General features: G+C 46.2%; 1 protein-coding gene across 1 annotated transcript; it reads left to right on the forward strand.

Annotated features, from left to right (window-relative positions):
• The first annotated feature begins 247 nt into the window (after positions 1-247).
• LOC118562352 lies at positions 248-14,704 on the forward strand. The gene is made up of 3 exons (XM_036134662.1): positions 248-326; positions 10,016-10,205; positions 14,126-14,704. The coding sequence occupies exons 1-3, from the start codon at positions 248-250 to the stop codon at positions 14,628-14,630; spliced, it is 774 nt and encodes a 257-aa protein (XP_035990555.1). The 3' UTR covers positions 14,631-14,704.
• Positions 14,705-17,796: the final 3,092 nt, after the last annotated feature.

Genomic DNA, 17,796 nt, shown 5'->3' on the forward strand with positions numbered 1-17,796 from the left:
CACAGACTCGGCTTATGCCCATGGGGTGTGCTATCTGTTTGCTGCTGTTTGGAAACAAAGAGGTTTCAAACGAGCAGACGGCAGTCCAGTATTACATCAAGAACAGCTAAAAGAGCTGATTGCATCGATGATGCCGCCATCAAGACTGGCAGTGATCAAATGCAACGCCCATCGTAAAGGTAATGATTTAGTCATTAAAGGGAACAACGCCGCAGATGAGGCAGCAAAACTAGTATCAAAGTGCCAGATGGCTATCTTGGCACCAGTGGTCACCTTGGAACCAATGGTGACACCAGAAGACATCATTTTGATGCAGCAGGAAGCAGGTGCGAGTGAGCACGCTCTCTGGGCGCAGAGAGGTGCGACAATGAGTAAAGTGGTTTGTGGAGATCACAAAGTGGACATTTAGTTGCACCAGTAGCATTGTTGACAATGTTGATCTCAGAAGCACATGGTTTGGATCACTGTGGAAGAGGTAAAGTGATGGAGAAGTTGAAAAAGCAAGGTTATTGGTCACCTTACATGCAAGCAATGGTGGATGAAATCTTGAGCCAATGTGAAATATGTGCAGAAAACAATGTACGAAAAGGCATAAAATCACCGATTGGACACATTCCGGTCCCTGAGGGACCCTTTAAACATCTTGTGATAGATTATGTTGACATGATAAAGCCAGTGCAAGGAAAAAGGTACATGTTGGTGGTGATCGATCGGTTCAGCCGATGGGTTGAAGCAGTCCCATCAAAGACATTGGGAGCTGAGACAGTGATTAAGTTTCTGACAAGAGAGGTGATTCCGAGATTTGGCATCCCATCAGAAATCAGTTCAGATAATGGTTCAGCGTTTATCCAAAAGGTGTTAAAAGGTGTTTTGTCAAAGCTAGGAATTAAACAACGCTTTGGAGCAGTCTATCACCCGCAGAGTCAGGGTATTATAGAAAGAATCAATGGGACTTTGAAAGCTAAGCTGAATAAAATCTGTGCTTCTACTAACCTAAATTGGGCTGATGCTTTGCCGCTTGCGCTAATGAGCTATCGCATGCAGTTGCACCGCAGCACACATTTAACCCTGCAGCTGCATTCTCGGGCTTTATGTCCCCTCTGGCCGCAGGTGTAGCATTTTATCTTTGCAATGACTCTTCTCTGTTTCATTCTCACAGTTTTCATCAGTGTCGTCATTACAGCTGATACTAAACCTTTCAGTGTTTTTGTTGCTTCTTAGCTTAGTTTTAAAGTCATTGCCATCCATATAACACAAGCTGATGACGAGATAACTTTCAAACAGCTTAAATGTCTCCGGAACCCCTTTCTGAACCATTGCGATCAGGAGCCCGTCACTTAATCTCTCTCCCACATTTCTTAGTTTCTCCATGGATAATATAGTCTGTGACACTCTCATGGTTGGCTTTCTGCAGCAATGTCACTCAAGGTTTTCATTTACTTGTGTAATGATCCCTCAGTATCTGCAGGGCTTTTCTGCCATCATCCAGGCCATCTCTCATTATTAAGGAAAGACTCTTGTCATCCAGAAATTGAATTACTTTGGCATATGCTTCTTCATTTTTTGAGGCGTCGAAATCGTCCTCTCCATCTGCATCCCCTAGCTCTGTTTTTAGTACTGTGTCTTTAAGACCCAGCAGCTGCAGGTGGCCGAAAGACCTTGCCTTAGATAACTCTTAGTTCTTCTGATCTCTGTCAAATCACAGCCGTTGCCAGTGGTGTCCATATTCTTTCCTGGGCCCATAACCTGTTAGAGTTGCCATATTAAAGATAGGAGAACACCATTGCAGAGTCGTTTACCCTACTTTTCCCCTATTGACCGCTGGAGATAGGCACCAGCTTCCCCATGACCCTGCATGGATAAGCGAGTAGAGAAAATTGATGGAAGTTACAGAGACCGTACTGTAACAATAATGGAGGGAATTTTATAACTTGTGGATCTGCTGCTCTAGAATGACCACACATCCCACAATAACCCACACACACGCACGAACGAACGCACACACACACACACACACACACACACACACACACACACACACACACACACACACACACACACACACCCCTGTGGTATAGGGTGTCTGGAATTATCTTTTTGTTAAGGCCCCTATAATCAATACAAAGTCTTCCATCGTCTTTCCTTACACGTACCATTGGAGATGCATAATGTGATGGTGATTTGCAAGTTCTGAATGTGAGTCTTAACCTCATCATAAAGAGCATGCAGGACTGCATTGTAGGCTTTAGCCACTGGAATGTGATCAGTCAGTTTGATGCCCATTTTTAGATCTTTGATGTAGCCTACTTCATCTTTATGCCTAGTAGAAAAACCTGCCTCTTCTGTGAGCATTTCATTGACTTGAGCTTGTTGTTCGATGGTGAGATGATCCAAATTGACAGGTGGATCCCAGTTTTTGTCTGGTAAGTTTGCTGGTTGAGATTCTTCAGCTACAACATAACTAACCTGACTTTGTTCAATGTCTACTGGGTAGCAGTGAGTTATTCTTTGTGTGCTACCTAACAGAGTCTCTGCTGGAGACACTATGTCATGCTGTGTCAGGTTTCTGTAATAAATCATAGCTTTCCGAGAAGAGCTTAATATGCTTAATAGCTGGCAGTCAAACTTTCTCCCCTCATCTAATGCAAGATTTGCATCTGGCTCAAAACGCATTTCAGTTTTTACTCTTAGGTCTGTTCTGATAGGACAGCTAATCCAGTGCATTTATCCATGTGGGACTACAGTAGCCCTGCATCCTGTCCTCACTGAGTAAGTAACATTTTCAGTTGTCACAGCCTGAACAAGGTTTAGTAGTGTTAATGTTTTTCCACTTCTTACTTTTGCCATGCTTGAGTTTTGGTTTGGCTTAGTTTTTCTGTTATTTTCTTTTTTTTTTCATCTCATCTGGGTTAGGTTTGACTTTATTTATTGTTAGCTTTTGTTGTCATCAGTTATTTTCTGTCAATCTTCACTTCCCTTACTCGGCAGTCAGTCACACCTAATACTATTTACTAGTTAATTACCCAGACCCTTGTTTCACCTGTCAGTGCTCTATTTCTACCTCCCTCTGTCTTCAGTTGAGCACTGGGCTGTCTTCAGTCATCCACCTCTCCATGCCAGTCGTTGGTTTGCCTTGGAAGTTATGTTTCTGCTCTCTTGTTTAAGGTTAGTCCTGCCAGACTCTCTGAAAGACTCTGAACTCAGCCCCTGCCGTCACCTACAACTCTGATCCTCTGCAATCCTGATCCTCCGGTCTTCATCACCCACCATCCAGCTAACCTCTTACAATAAAGACTCTTAAACTTTTAGTCCCGTGTGCGTGTCCTGAGTATATCAGTAAGCAAACATGACAACTTTTAGCGGACGTCTGGGTAAGGCAACTCTGTCACTGGAATGAGTAGGGTTTTGTCTTATTAGTTCTTCAGTGTCATTAAACTCAATTAGTTTTATGTGATGTCACAACTCATTAAGACTGGAACTAGAACCTCATCAGAGCATGTACTTTTACCCTTTGGATCACAGAGGCTAAGGTTAATTTCAACCCAGCCCCGAAAAGGGATCTCAGAGCCATTTATGCAACACATTGCCTTTTCAGTCTTTTAGCTGTGTTTGTGAGAGTTTTGGCAGAGGTTGACTTATACAGGGGTCATTTGAGGTTTCGCCCTGTTAAACAACATTTGTTGTTGCTTTAAGAGTTGGCCTGTTTGACCTAGTCATGCCTCACTTAGCAATAGGGGATCATCACTGCTATTTTTATCTTGCAAGCACATTCTCATTTCTGCCCTGATGTCATTTATCAGTCCTGTCATAATTGACTGGAAACACTGCCTTTGTACTAGCTCTTTGTTGTACTTAAGGCAAGACTGATTAGCTCCGATGTAAAAAGGATTTTCTGCCGTAATTCAAGCGCTATAATCAGAAACTCAAGGGGAGTTTCATTGGGTCCTTGTGCAGCCTTGGTCAGTTGTTGGTACAACACCGTTGCATCCTTTTCTGCACAATGGGTTCCTAGTATTTGTCTTAGACTGGCTAAAGTGAGATTTAATTTTCCTCTAAATAGCTCCTTAATTTCAGTCCAAGGCTAATAGCGCGTATTAGTGCCTCCACTATGTCACTTTCAATATAGTCTTTCCTCTAACCGCTTTCAACTTGGTGTTCAAGGCTACTGAAGCTCGGTGTGTATTTAGATGTTGGCTCACCCACATGTCCATTGATCCTGAAATCTTTCTTGAATCCGGTTTGGGAAGCATTGCAGCAGCTGTTGCCTGTAGAGTCTCTGTAATTGGTGTGCGGAATCCTGCCATTCGGCTTCGTTCCCTGATCTCTCTGACGCTCCAGCGATGACAGAAGCGGTACCTGTTCCTCCCCTCGAGCACGCCCTCTCCTCCACCTACTCATCTGTAGGCAAAGATGGGGACGCTACTCTCGCTGCAGCTGCCGATGACCGTGCCTCTTTCAGCTCGTCTAGAGAATCATTTAACTCCAAAAGCACAGCCATGCCTCCAACTTCTCTTTGTAACAACTCGTCACGTTCACAAAACCTTATGTTCTTAAAAAACGCTCTGTGAGTTTTCTTTTTAATGTCCTCGTTGTCTTTACCTGTGATTTTGCACAGCTCACACACTGTGCAGAAAGTCCAATCAATCTTTCTTCTATGCTCAAAAAGTCTATACGGTACTCCGACATGACTGCGTTTAGCTTTTTGCGGTGGAGAGCAAGCAGTCACGGCAGGGAAGAACTGGATCACAGCTGCATATTCCTATGTCACGGAAATATGCAGCTAGGGTGACCACCCGTCCCGCGTAGCGCGTGCGCGCACAGCGTTTGAAGCCCAATTCATGCGTCCCGCAAATTGAGACCGTGTCACGCATAATCAATGCTTTCTCAAAATAAAGTTGGTCGCTCTATCCATCTTATTTTCGAACGCGGAAGTAACTATGGCCACAGCTTCAAACTATTCATGACTGAGAGGATGACATGAAGAAGTGGCCTCATAACGTACGAGGACATTTTTATTTTACAATTTTGTAAACAGCTGCCGATTAAACTGAATGTTACAACCTCGACATGATTATAGGACTTGTTTTACCGAGAAATCAACTAGAAGCGCCGGGAAAACGGCTGCAAAGCGCGCTCCCGACACGGGGGAAACAGATTTTCACGGGGGAACAACACGGGGGTCAGAACAGCGCACAACACCGGAGCGCTCTGATGCTGCAGCTCCAGGGGAAGCCTTCAGTCATGCAGCGGCGACCTTATGGATGGTAGGCTGATGAATGGTCTGATTCAGAAACATCCTGGCTGTTGGCTCGTTGTGATTAGATTGCTGGTCAGTTAATTTTGTAATGTTTTGGATTAAACTGATGTTATAAGTGGACATCTAAACATTCTGCCCACTTCATGTTTTGGCTTGAAAAGGTTTGAGTCCTAAAGGTGACCCCAAAGTCCTAAAAGTGTCCCCAGAATGTTTAACAGTTTTTTTTTTTTCTGCGCCTGCCTTTACCAACATCCAAGTTCACCATCCTTCCTCCCCCTTCTCGTTCTGTGAACCTCTGGAGTCGTGAGTTAAGACTTTTTTACAGTTCCTGTGGTGTAGAGCAACTACAATTCCTGTTAATCCTTTAATTTTAAATTATAATATATTTAAAGTGAATAAATTGTAATGAAAAATAAATAAAATTAAATAGCTAAAGTAAATTGGAATTGGAAGTGCATCTGTTCATTGAATGTTCAAAGTATTATGAATCTTTATTTAGAAAGAAATACACATTGGTTGGCCTATTCATGAGCATACATCAGCAATTACACATGTTTATGGGAATAGGGCATTATTAATATACCATGTAAGGTAGTATGTGCTAGAAATGTGTAAACCCCTATCAGTGAGTCTGCCCGTGAGGTGGGGCACCGCCGCGCCAAGCAGTGTCCCACTTTGTCCCTCAGAAACATACCCCTTGTCCCCCCTTGGGCTTATTAGCAGGTGGTCACCCTATATGCAGCTGAGACTGTGTTGCGGCAGGCGGCTCACGCCATGGTCTATGTTGCTATTTATTTCGGTCCCACTGATCAATCGCCCTGGCAATTCTAAGCTTGTGTTCAGCTTGGCCTTGCCTGTCCGATATCCTGCAACACAAACAAAACACCAGCCATAAAACCATAATATTGACTTGAATATTGATATAATATTGACGAAGTATTGCGCCGATAAGGAAGGTTTAGATGGAGAGAGGAAGGGGTGTGTATGGGTGCCACGTTTGACTGGCTACAACTATATTTGGAAAACTGGTCAGAGTTAAGTCAACTTGGTAGAGCTGCATATTATTATAGTAGCCAACACTTTTACTTAGGAACATCTGAGCTGACATAACATGACATTATTTTTTAAGAAATTCTTTGGAGAATTAACATATGCAGCAATATCAGCTACATGAAGTAAAACAAAATTAAAAACTCTTATACAAAATGCGTTTTTCATTCAGAAATGAAACTTACTTTTATGTCAAGCATGTCATCTGGTAGTTAAACTGAATTAAAAGTGCAACTGATAATTGTCACGATTGTTTCAGATGAACCCAGAATTCAGCCACACGCAGAGCTAGTCTTTAAGAGTTTTATTGAAGTATGGATGAGTTGTGGACAGAACGAACCAGAGTCTTGACTGAACAGGAGCTGGATGATGGAGATGACTGAAGCTGGAGGACTGCGGGTGCTGAGCAGCATACCCAGGGAGACGCCGAGAGCCAGAAGCACACAGCTGAGAGTTCTTTGGACGCAGGGGCTGCAGTAAGACCAGGAGCACAGCTGAGAGGGAGTCCTTAGAGGCGCCTTGGAGTTGTAGGTAAGCCAGCAGCACAGCAGCGTGATTGCTTGGAGCGGTATAGTGCTTGAAGTTGCAGGTAAGCCAGCATCACAGCAGCATGATTACTTGGAGCGCGCTGGAGCGCTGAAGTTGCAGGTAAGCCGGCAGCACAGCAGTGTGGTACTTTAAGGCAGCAGACAGGCGTGGACGTGGGAACCTCAGGCAGGGGAACCTCTGACATACAGACGTGAGGTAATCTCTGACTGACAGACGAGGCTAGGGAGAAGAATGACGATAATCCAGCGGGGAAGAGAAGACTGAGGAGGGCTTTTGTAGGGGGGTGAGCAGGTGGAGCGAGTTCTGACTTGATTGGAGCCTGACAGGTGTGACTGATTGCTGTGGAGTAGAAGCTGGGTGTATGGAAGGAGGAGATTGCTGAAAATCTAAAGGGGAAACTGCCAGGCCAAAACTGTACCATGACAATAATAATAATAATGATAATAATAATGCATTTTATTTGAAAAGCACCTTTCACAATGCTCAAGGAAATTGTACAAAATTAAAACCAAACAAATGGCAATACAACAACAAAGCATCAATAATCTAAAACAGATACAAAATAAATAATTTATAGAGAGTAGTCGGCTTTAAAAGAATTTTTTTTTTCATGCAAATTTTATTGAATTTTTGTTTTGTAAAACATACAACAGATATATTGATATGCCACACCGACCTTTCCAAGTTTACTTTACAGTTAGCCAGTTGAGAAAGGCAGACCACGTACTATCATACTGATGTATTTTACCTAGAAGCCTGTATGTCACTTTCTCATAAAAGGCCAGTTTAACTATAGTTGTCAGCCATTCATCATGAGGAGGAGAGTTATTTTTCATCCAGTATCTTAATAGGATCCTTTTTGCTGTAGTCAGAGCCAGAACAAGCCACCTCTTGTCAAAAGGTGACAAATATGAGTCTGGGAGTTCTACTGTGGAGCCTAAAACTGCAAGCTTGGCAGCGATATTAAACCTTCTTTCCAGTACTTCGAAAATTACTTCCATAATATTCTTCCACGAATCTTGAAGAGCAGGGCAGGTCCAGGGAATATGTAGAATAGATGCTCCCTCCTCATTGCATCTCCAGCAAGTGTCTTTGGGAATCAAGTTCCATTTATGAAGTTGTTGAGGAGTTCTGTGCCATCTGTGAATGATTTTTAATTGGATAAACTTGTTACCCATTTCTTTATACATTGTGTTTACATTTTGTAAACATGAGTGCCAATCAACCTCAGAGATGTCCATGGCCATGTCTTCAGTCCAGTGTTTTTTAACCTTTGATAATGGATCGCCCATTTGAATAAGTAACATCTTGTATATGTTAGAGGTAATACCTTTGCATTTGGCTAGCTTGGAAAGCAAGAATTCTACAGGGCTGCCTGAAGGGCATCTGAGAGGGCTTCCCAGTCATTTAGACAGTCAAGTGCGTAGTTGGACATATCTCCAAAATTGATTGCGAGGCAAATTATATCTATCAACAACCTCATCGAAGCTCAGATAGCTTTTGGTTTTTGCATCAAACAAATGGAATACACAGGAGATTCCCACCTCAAACCACTGTGGCCAGTTGACTGATTTTCCCCCAATAAGAATGTTGTTATTATTCCATAGAGGACCTAGTGATGACTTAATGAAATCCCAGCGACCTGCTCTGTGTAATTTATTCCAAATTAATTTGGCTGCTGTAATAATAGGGTGATCTCTATGCATTCTTGTTTTGACACCTAATAAAGTAGCCCATGGAGATTCACCTCCATTTGCATCAGACTCCAGCTGAGACCAGGAAGGTTTATCAAAGGAATTGAAAGTGGGTAACCAAACTCTAAGTTGTTTTGCACGTAAAGCCCAATAATACCATTTAAAATCAGGTAAAATGCTAAATGCTGACAACCCAGGGTCCAGACCAGGAAGCAGAGCCATAGTTTAACACACCTCTCTGCAGCTTCTGTACTGTTACCCATCCATTATCCTATTGGGACGGTGTCTTTCACACGGACAAAACTTAACAGATCAAAAACTTATCTAAAAGGAACCAATTCACAAATAGATGTCTTTGTAAACGGTATGACTTCGTCATTGCGTTCTGCATTAGACAATGTAGCTCCCTTGAAAAAGAAGGTGATTATTCACAGGAAGCTTGCTTCTTGGTTTAATTCAGAGCTGCGTTCCTTGAAGCACAATGTTAGGAAATTGGAGAGAAAATGGCACTCTACACACCAAGAGGAATCCTACCTAATCTGGAGGGACAGTCTATTGTTGTATAACAAGACCCTTCGCAGAGTTAGAGCAGCATAATTTTCATCATTAATTGAGGAGAATAAGAATAATCCTAGATTTCTCTTCAGTACAGTTGCCAAATTTACACAGAGTCATAGCTCTGTTGATCCATCCATTCCCTTAGCTCTTAGCAGTAATGATTTTATGGAATTCTTCATAAATAAAATTGATTCCATTAAAAATAAAATAATTGGCATCCTCCCAAACATGATTACCTCATCCTCAGTAAGTGAGGCAGCATTGGAGGAATCTTTAGAACCTGCGCAGTGTCTGAACTGTTTAGAACCAGTAGAGCTTTCTGAGCTATCTAAAATTTTAGCTTCATCTAAATCTTCTACCTTTATGTTAGACCCAATCCCAACCAAGTTGTTTAAGGAGGTATTCCCTCTGATCAGTGGTCCTATTTTAGACATGATTAATCTATCCTTGGTAAATGGATATGTACCACAGGCTTTTAAAGTAGCTGTTATTAAACCTTTACTTAAAGGTATACTATGCAACCGGGGTTGATTTTCCAGCGAGGCTCCCCCCAGAAGGCGAAAGTAAAAGTGCACTGTCGTAAATATGCTCAGCTGTTCTCCTGGTTTGTCCGTCAAGCCAGGCGCGGTTGTTTTGAGCTTAGCAGACAGGCGAACGCAACGAATACAAAAGTCGAAAAAACTGCAGTACAAACAATGACTAACACAGTGAAAGTATGAACATGCACACAGAGAGAGTGTCAGGATGCAGCGTGAGGGCTGCATGCTGAGCCTCTCTCCCTCTCTCTCTCGTTACTGCGCAGCCTGATGGGTTCCACCTGTCAGGCTGCAATTAACCCGCAACTGCCTCCACCTGGTCCCACCCTTATTTAAACATACCTCTTTCTGCTCTCGTTGCCGGCCCGTAGTGTTCACTCCAGCTCAGTCTCAGTCTGTCTTCAGTTCCGCCACTCAGCTCAACGTTCTTCACTCCAGCAACTCAGTTCCACGTTCTCCAGCTCTCGGTTCCACGTTCTTCAGTTCCGCCACTCAGCTCAACGTTCTTCACTCCAGCAACTCAGTTCCACGTTCTCCAGCTCTCGGTTCCACGTTCTTCAGTTCCGCCACTCAGCTCAACGATCTTCAACTCTGCACTCAGCTCCACGGTCTTCAGCTCTGCAACCCCGCTTCACGATCTTCAGCTCTGCTACCCCGCTCCACGATCTTCAGCTCAGCAACTCAGCTCCACGGTCTTCAGCTCTGCAACCCCGCTCCACGATCTTCAGCTCAGCAACTCAGCTCCACGGTCTTCAGCTCTGCAACCCCGCTTCACGATCTTCAGCTCTGCAACCCCGCTCCACGATCTTCAGCTCAGCAACTCCGCTCCACGGTCTTCAGCTCTGTAACTCTGCTCAACGCGTTCAAGTCCTTCGCTCCCGAGTCTCCTCCGGGTCAGTCTCCCCGTGTTCCTCCTGCTAGCCAGCTTCCGCACCCTTCACCTCCGTCCATAAAGACTCTGGTTCCTCTCATCATTCACCCATCATTCTGTACAATAAAACTCACTTCAAGAACAGCTCTGTGTGTGCGTGCTGTGTCCGGGTTCATCCAAAGACAAATCATGACAGTTACGGGCCGGCCCAAGGATGAACCCGAGCACGCACAGAGCCTAGGTGCGGAAGCTGGTAGGATCCGCCCCGCCTCAGTTCCTGTCTGCGTGCCCAACTTCCCGTCTGCGTGCTCAAGTTCCTGTCTGCGTGTCTCAAGTTCCCACCTTAGATCTTAGTTACCTAGTTCAGCTTTATTTTTCCAGATTCTCGTTTTTTTTTTAGTTAGACATCCAGTTCTCTAGTTTCAGTTGTTGTTTTTGAGTTATTTTGGTCCCGAGGTTTTGAGTTACTTAGCATTCTTTGGTTTTACAGTCTTCTAGTGTTCCTTTAGAGTTCTTAGGTTGGTTAGTTGTTCAGCTTTCTGATAATTTATATAGGTTTAGCCTTAGTTTGGTTTATCTAGGAATTTTGTGTTTCGGAAATATTTAGGAGGTTTTTTCCGTTTTCTTTAAAAGTATTTGAGTTTCTGTTTTGCTTTGGGTTTATTTTCAGTTCGGTTCAAGTGTTCTAGGTTTCCCTTTGGGCTTTCGAATTTTGGTTCTGAATTTTAGTTTTCACCTTAGAGTTCCTGTTTTGCTCGTGTTCCTATTTTTAGCTGTAGTTATCTAGTTTTTCATCAGTTTGGTTGAACCTGCCCTCGTCTCCTTGTTTTGATTGGTTTTGTGGTTTGGTTCTGGGTTTCGGTCCCCCTCCTAGTTTTCTGGTTTATTTTGGTTTTTTTTCGTTTAGCCTCTGTAGTTCCCCTCGAGTCCTGTCTTAGTCTTGTTGCCTCCGTCTTAGTCTTGTAGCCCCCGTCCTAGTCTTGTAGCCACCGTCCTAGTCTAGTAGTCCCTGTCTTAGTATAGTAGTCCATTGTTTTCCCTGGCCTAGTCCTCCTGTCATGTCTTCTTCTGTGTTTAGGCGCTGCCAGAGCCCTCCGGCACTTCTAGTCACCGGCTGAGCCCTCTGGCGCACCCGCCTGTTGCTGCCCAGTGCATGCAAGCCGCCACCAGAGCCCTCCGGCGCTCCCATGTCGCCGGCTGAGCCTTTGGTGCGATCGGCCAGTTGCTGCTCGGCGCATTCCCTGATTCTGGCGTGTTAGGACGCCCTCTGTTCGTGTTTTCTGGCGTGTTAGGACGCCCTCTGTTCGTGTTTTCTGGCGTGTTAGGACGCCATCCGTTCGTGTTTCCGGCGTGTTAGGACGCCCTCCGTTCTTGCTTCCCCTGGCGTTCCCATACGTCAGTTCTTTCCCCAGGCGTTACCATACACCAGTTGTGCTCCAGCGTTTCTATACGCTGTTGAGCCCTAGTGTTATGGTCCGCCTGTACCTTTCTCTGGCGTTTCCATACGCCAGTTCTTTCCCTGGCGTTTCCATACGCCCGTCCTCTTCCCTGGCTTTTCTGTATGCTAGTTGTGCTCCACCGTTTCCGTACGCTGTTGAGCCCTAGCATATCAGTACGCCTGTACTTACCCCTTGGCGCTGCCGTGCGCCCGTTCTGCCTCGGCGTTTTCCTCACGCCCCGGCAATCTCTCCTTGCGCCCCGGCGTTTCCCTCACGCCCCGGCGATCTCTCCTTGCGCCCCGGCGTTTCCCTCACGCCCCGGCGAGTTACTTACCTTTGCGCCCCGGCGTTTTCTTCACGCCCCGGCAACCTCTCTTTTGCGCCCCGGCGTTTCCCTCACGCCCCGGCGAGTTACTTACCTTTGCGCCCCGGCGTTTCCCTCACGCCCCGGCGAGTTGCTTGCCTCGCGCCCCGGCGTTTTCCTCACGCCCCGGCGAGTTACTTCCCTTGCGCCCCGGCGTTTCCCTCACGCCCTGGCGAACTTCTCCCTTGTGCCTCGGCGTTTCCCTCACGCCCCGGCGATCTCGTCCCTTGGGCCCCAGCGCTTCCCTCACCCTCCGGCGTACCTTCCCCTTGGCGTTCCCATACGCCCGCTCCTTGCTCTTGGCGTTTTCGCACGCCCGTTCCTTACCCCCGGCGTCTCTGTACGTTAGTGGTGCTCCAGCGTTTCCTTGCGCTGTTGAGCTCCGACGTGTCAGTCCGCCTGTCCTTTCCCCCTTGGCGTTCCCATACGCCCGTTCCTTCCCCTTGGCGTTCCCATACGCCCGTTCCTTCCCCTTGGCGTTCCCATACGCCCGTTCCTTGCTCTTGGCGTTTTCGCACGCCCGTTCCTTACCCCCGGCGTCTCTGTACGTTAGTGGTGCTCCAGCGTTTCCTTGCGCTGTTGAGCTCCGACGTGTCAGTCCGCCTGTCCTTTCCCCCTTGGCGTTCCCATACGCCCGTTCCTTGCCCTTGGCGTTCCCATACGCCCGTTCCTTGCCCTTGGCGTTCCCATACGCCCGTTCCTTGCCCTTGGCGTTCCCATACGCCCGTTCCTTGCCCTTGGCGTTCCCATACGCCCGTTCCTTGCCCTTGGCGTTCCCATACGCCCGTTCCTTGCCTTTGGCGTTTTCGCACGCCCTCTCCTTTCCCCCGGTGTCTCTGTACGTTATTGTGCTCCAGTGTTTTCTTGCGCTGTTGAGCTCTGACGTGTCAGCCCGCCTGTCCTTTCCCCCTTGGCGTTTCATACGCCCGTTACCTTCCTTAGCGCTGCTGTTGGCCCGTTCCTTCCCCTTTGGCGTTGTGTGCGCCCGTTCCTTCCCCTTTGGCGTTGTGTGCGCCTGTTCCTTGGCGTTTCCATACGCCCGTTCCTTCCCTTTGGCGTTTCCGTACGCCCGTTCCTTGGCGTTTCCGTACGCCCGTCCCTTGGCGTTTCCGTACGCCCGATCCTTCCCTTTTGGCGTTGTGTACGCCCGATCCTTCCCTTTTGGCCTTGTGAACGCCCGTTCTTTCCCTTTGGCGCTGTGTGCGCCCGTTCCTCCCCTTTGGCGCTGTGTTGCGCCCGTTCCTCCCCTTTGGCGCTGTGTTGCACCCGTTCCTTCCCTTTGGCGCTGTCAAGCGCTCGCTCTTTCCCCCGGCGCTGTCAAGCGCTCGCTCTTTCCCCCGGCGCTGTCAAGCGCTCGTACCTTTCCCTGATGTGCCGCGCCCTAGTTGTGCTCTGGCACATCAGTGTTCTCTAGCTCCTTGGGTTCCCCCGTGTTCTCTAGCTCCTTGGTCCCCTAGCGTTCTCTAGCTCCTTGGTCCCCTAGTGTTCTCTAGCTCCTTGGTCCCCTAGTGTTCTCTGGCCCCTTTGGTTCCCCTAGTGTTCTCTGGCCCCTTTGGTTCCCCTAGTGTTCTCTGGCCCCTTTGGTTCCCCTAGTGTTCTCTGGCCCCTTTGGTTCCCCTAGTGTTCTCTGGCCCCTTTGGGTCCACTAGTGTTCTCTGACCCCTTTGGTTCTCCTAGTGTTCTCTGGTCCCTTTGGTTCCCCTAGTGTTCTCTGGTCCCTTTGGTTCCCCTAGTGTTCTCTGGTCCCTTTGGTGCTTGCTGGCTCTTTGGTCTCTCAGTTTGACTCTCAGTCTCAGTCTGTCTTCAGTTCCGCCACTCAGCTCAACGTTCTTCACTCCAGCAACTCAGTTCCACGTTCTCCAGCTCTCGGTTCCACGTTCTTCAGTTCCGCCACTCAGCTCAACGTTCTTCACTCCAGCAACTCAGTTCCACGTTCTCCAGCTCTCGGTTCCACGTTCTTCAGTTCCGCCACTCAGCTCAACGATCTTCAACTCTGCACTCAGCTCCACGGTCTTCAGCTCTGCAACCCCGCTTCACGATCTTCAGCTCTGCTACCCCGCTCCACGATCTTCAGCTCAGCAACTCAGCTCCACGGTCTTCAGCTCTGCAACCACGCTCCACGATCTTCAGCTCAGCAACTCAGCTCCACGGTCTTCAGCTCTGCAACCCCGCTTCACGATCTTCAGCTCTGCAACCCCGCTCCACGATCTTCAGCTCAGCAACTCCGCTCCACGGTCTTCAGCTCTGTAACTCTGCTCAACGCGTTCAAGTCCTTCGCTCCCGAGTCAGTCTCCCCGTGTTCCTCCTGCTAGCCAGCTTCCGCACCCTTCACCTCCGTCCATAAAGACTCTGGTTCCTCTCATCATTCACCCATCATTCTGTACAATAAAACTCACTTCAAGAACAGCTCTGTGTGTGCGTGCTGTGTCCGGGTTCATCCAAAGACAAATCATGACAGAGAGAGAAACCATTCCAATGCAGTGTTTCCCCTGGGAATTTGGGACGACCGGCGGAGCGGGGGGGGGGGTGACAAACTTTGCACCGCTGACCGGCAGAGCGGAGCGGAGGGGAGACAAACTTTGCACCGCTGACCGGCTGAGCGGAGCGGGGGGGGAGACAAACTTTGCGCCGCTGACCGGCTGAGCGGAGCGGCGCGCATATCGAGTTAGTTTTATTTTTTTATTATTATTTTTTTGGAATGTCGGCGAGGCGGTAGCGTGAGGGAAACCCTACAATGTTACTTACAATCGCATCAGCAGAAATGCGAGGTCCGCGTCAGCCTTGCAGCCTTCTATGTTCACCCGTGTACGACTCCTCTCTCTGTCCAGAGCCCTTTTCCTCTTTCTTGCCTGCTCCAACATGGGCTTTCGCTGTTTTCTCGCTGGTTCCGCCATGATAACTGCACAAATATCGCCACTGCGCTACCAACGAGCACACCTTTCACTGCGGGCGTGTAGCAGTTCTCGCCGTAAAGCAAGACCGACTCTCGCGATGCACATGAGACTACTGAGCCTGTGAGTGCGGGCCGACTGCTCCTGCAATTGCAAGTGCGGTATTTCCCCCACAGACCACCAGGGCGGCCGAGAAAACCTTAGTTCAACCTGAAATGACTCATTCAATCATACAAAACGGTATGGAACATATTAATTAACTGAAAAATGTTGCATAGTATGCCTTTAAGAAACCATCTCTTGATCAAGATGAGTTAGTAAATTACAGACCTATATCTAATCTTCTTTTCTTATCTAAAATTCTTGAGAAAGTAGTTGCTAATCAACTATGTGAACATTTACAAAGTAATGACCTACTTGAGGAGTTTCAGTCAGGCTTTAGAGCTCATCATAGCACTGAAACAGCTCTGGTGAAGGTCACTATTGACATTCAAATGGCCTCAGATAATGGACTTGTGTCTATACTTGTCCTGTTAGATCTCAGTGCTGCATTTGATACAGTTGACCACAATATTCTCCTACAAAGACTTGAGCATACTGTAGGGATTAAGGGGAAAGCATTTGGCTGGTTTAAATCTTATCTGTCGGACAGATTCCAGTTTGTTCATGTTAATAATAAATCTTCCTCAAACTCTAGGGTCACTTGTGGAGTACCACAGGGTTCAGTCCTTGGACCAATTCTATTTACTATATATATGCTTCCGATTGGCAAAATTATAGGACAGCATGGGATTAATTTCCACTGTTATGCTGATGACACTCAGCTAAATATATCCATAAATCCTGGATGACTTTAAATTTCCTGCATTTAAATTCTGACAAGACAGAAGTTGTAATCTTTGGGCCAGAGTCCTCAAAAAATAAAGTTCTTAATCAATCACTTAATCTGGATGGCATTAACTTGGCCTCTGGTAATAAAGTTAAAAATCTTGGTATTGTTTTCGACCAAGACATGTCATTTAAATCCCATATTAAACAGGTTTCCAGAGTTTCCTTTTTTCACCTCAGGAATATCACCAAAATTAGAAACATTCTGTCCAGGGGTGATGCTGAAAAACTAGTCCATGCATTTGTTACTTCAAGGCTGGACTATTGTAATTCTTTACTATCAGGAAGTCCACAAAATGCAGTTCGAAGTCTTCAGCTGATCCAAAATGCTGCGGCAAGAGTTCTGATGAAAATCAACAAAAGGGATCATATTTCTCCAATTTTAGCTTACCTTCATTGGCTTCCTGTTAAATCAAGAATAGAATTTAAAATTCTCCTTCTAATGTATAAAGCCCTTAATAATCAAGCTCCATCATATATCAGAGCTCTGATTACCCCGTATATTCCTAACAGAGCACTTCGCTCTCAGACTGCAGGTCTGCTGGTGGTTCCTAGAGTCTCTAAAAGTAGAATGGGAGGCAGATCCTTTAGCTATCAGGCTCCTCTCCTGTGGAACCAACTCCCAGGTTTGGTCCGTGAGGCAGACACCCTGTCTACTTTTAAGACTAACCTTAAAACTTTCCTTTTTGACAAAGCTTATAGTTCGAGTGGCTCATGTTACCCTGAGCTACCTCTATAGTTGTGCTGTGATAGGCATAGGCTACTGGAGGACATCAGGGTCTAAAATTTTCTCACTCTACTGATTTCTACTGTTCTTCAGTCTACTGTTCTCCAGTTTTGCATTGTATTACATTGAAATGACTGTCGTCCTTTCAGCTTTTAACTCTTTGCTCTCTCTCTTTTTCTTCATAGTAGGCACACCTGGTCTGACGTTCTGTTAAACTGTGACATCATCCAGAGAAGACGGCTCACCCGCTACTACCATCTAATGTAGAACCGATTACTGGATCAATGTGTGCTTCTGTGCTTTTTTGTCTGTCTTGTTGTGTCTCTGCTCTGTCGTCTGTAACCCCCAGTCGGTCGAGGCAGATGACCGTTCATACTGAGCCCGGTTCTGCTGGAGGTTTTTCCTTCCTGCTAATGGGGTTTTTTTCTTTCCACTGTCGCTTCATGCTTGCTCAGTATGAGGGATTGCTGCAAAGCCATGGACAATGCAGACGACTCTTCCTGTAGCTCTACGCTTCTTCAGGAGTGAATGCTGCTTGTCGGGACTTTGAAGCAATCAACTGGTTCCCTTATATAGGACATTTTTGACCAATCTGTATAATTTGACTGATTTTGACTTTGTAAAGTGCCTCGAGATGACATGTTTCATGAATTGGCGCTATATAAATAAAATTGAATTGAATTAGGGAAAAACCACCTCTGTCAACACTTGCTTGTAACTGTTTAAGACTCAGACGGTGATGGGATTTACCCCATAGAAAATCCAATATTAAGACATTTAGCTTTTTGAAAAAAAGAGTCTTGTATATGCAAAGGAATATTACAGAGGAGATAGAAAACAACTGGTGCTGTCATCATCTTAATAGAGTTAATTTTTCCCCATCGGGACAAATTAATTTGACCATCTACCAAAGTCAGTTGTTATTTTTCCAATCAAGGGACCTGTATTAATTTTAACCATATTGTTATAATC

This window comes from Fundulus heteroclitus, unplaced genomic scaffold (assembly GCF_011125445.2).
Source record: "Fundulus heteroclitus isolate FHET01 unplaced genomic scaffold, MU-UCD_Fhet_4.1 scaffold_88, whole genome shotgun sequence".
NCBI lineage: Eukaryota > Metazoa > Chordata > Actinopteri > Cyprinodontiformes > Fundulidae > Fundulus > Fundulus heteroclitus.

Coding starts and splice junctions, on each gene's coding strand:
- LOC118562352 (XM_036134662.1), top strand. CDS start 248: ATGGCTATCTTGGCACCAGTGGTCACCTTGGAACCAATGGTGACACCA. Junction 327..10,015: donor TTTGATGCAGCAGGAAGCAG/GTGCGAGTGAGC, acceptor GCCGGCCCGTAG/TGTTCACTCCAGCTCAGTCT. Junction 10,206..14,125: donor CTCGGTTCCACGTTCTTCAG/TTCCGCCACTCA, acceptor GTCTGTCTTCAG/TTCCGCCACTCAGCTCAACG.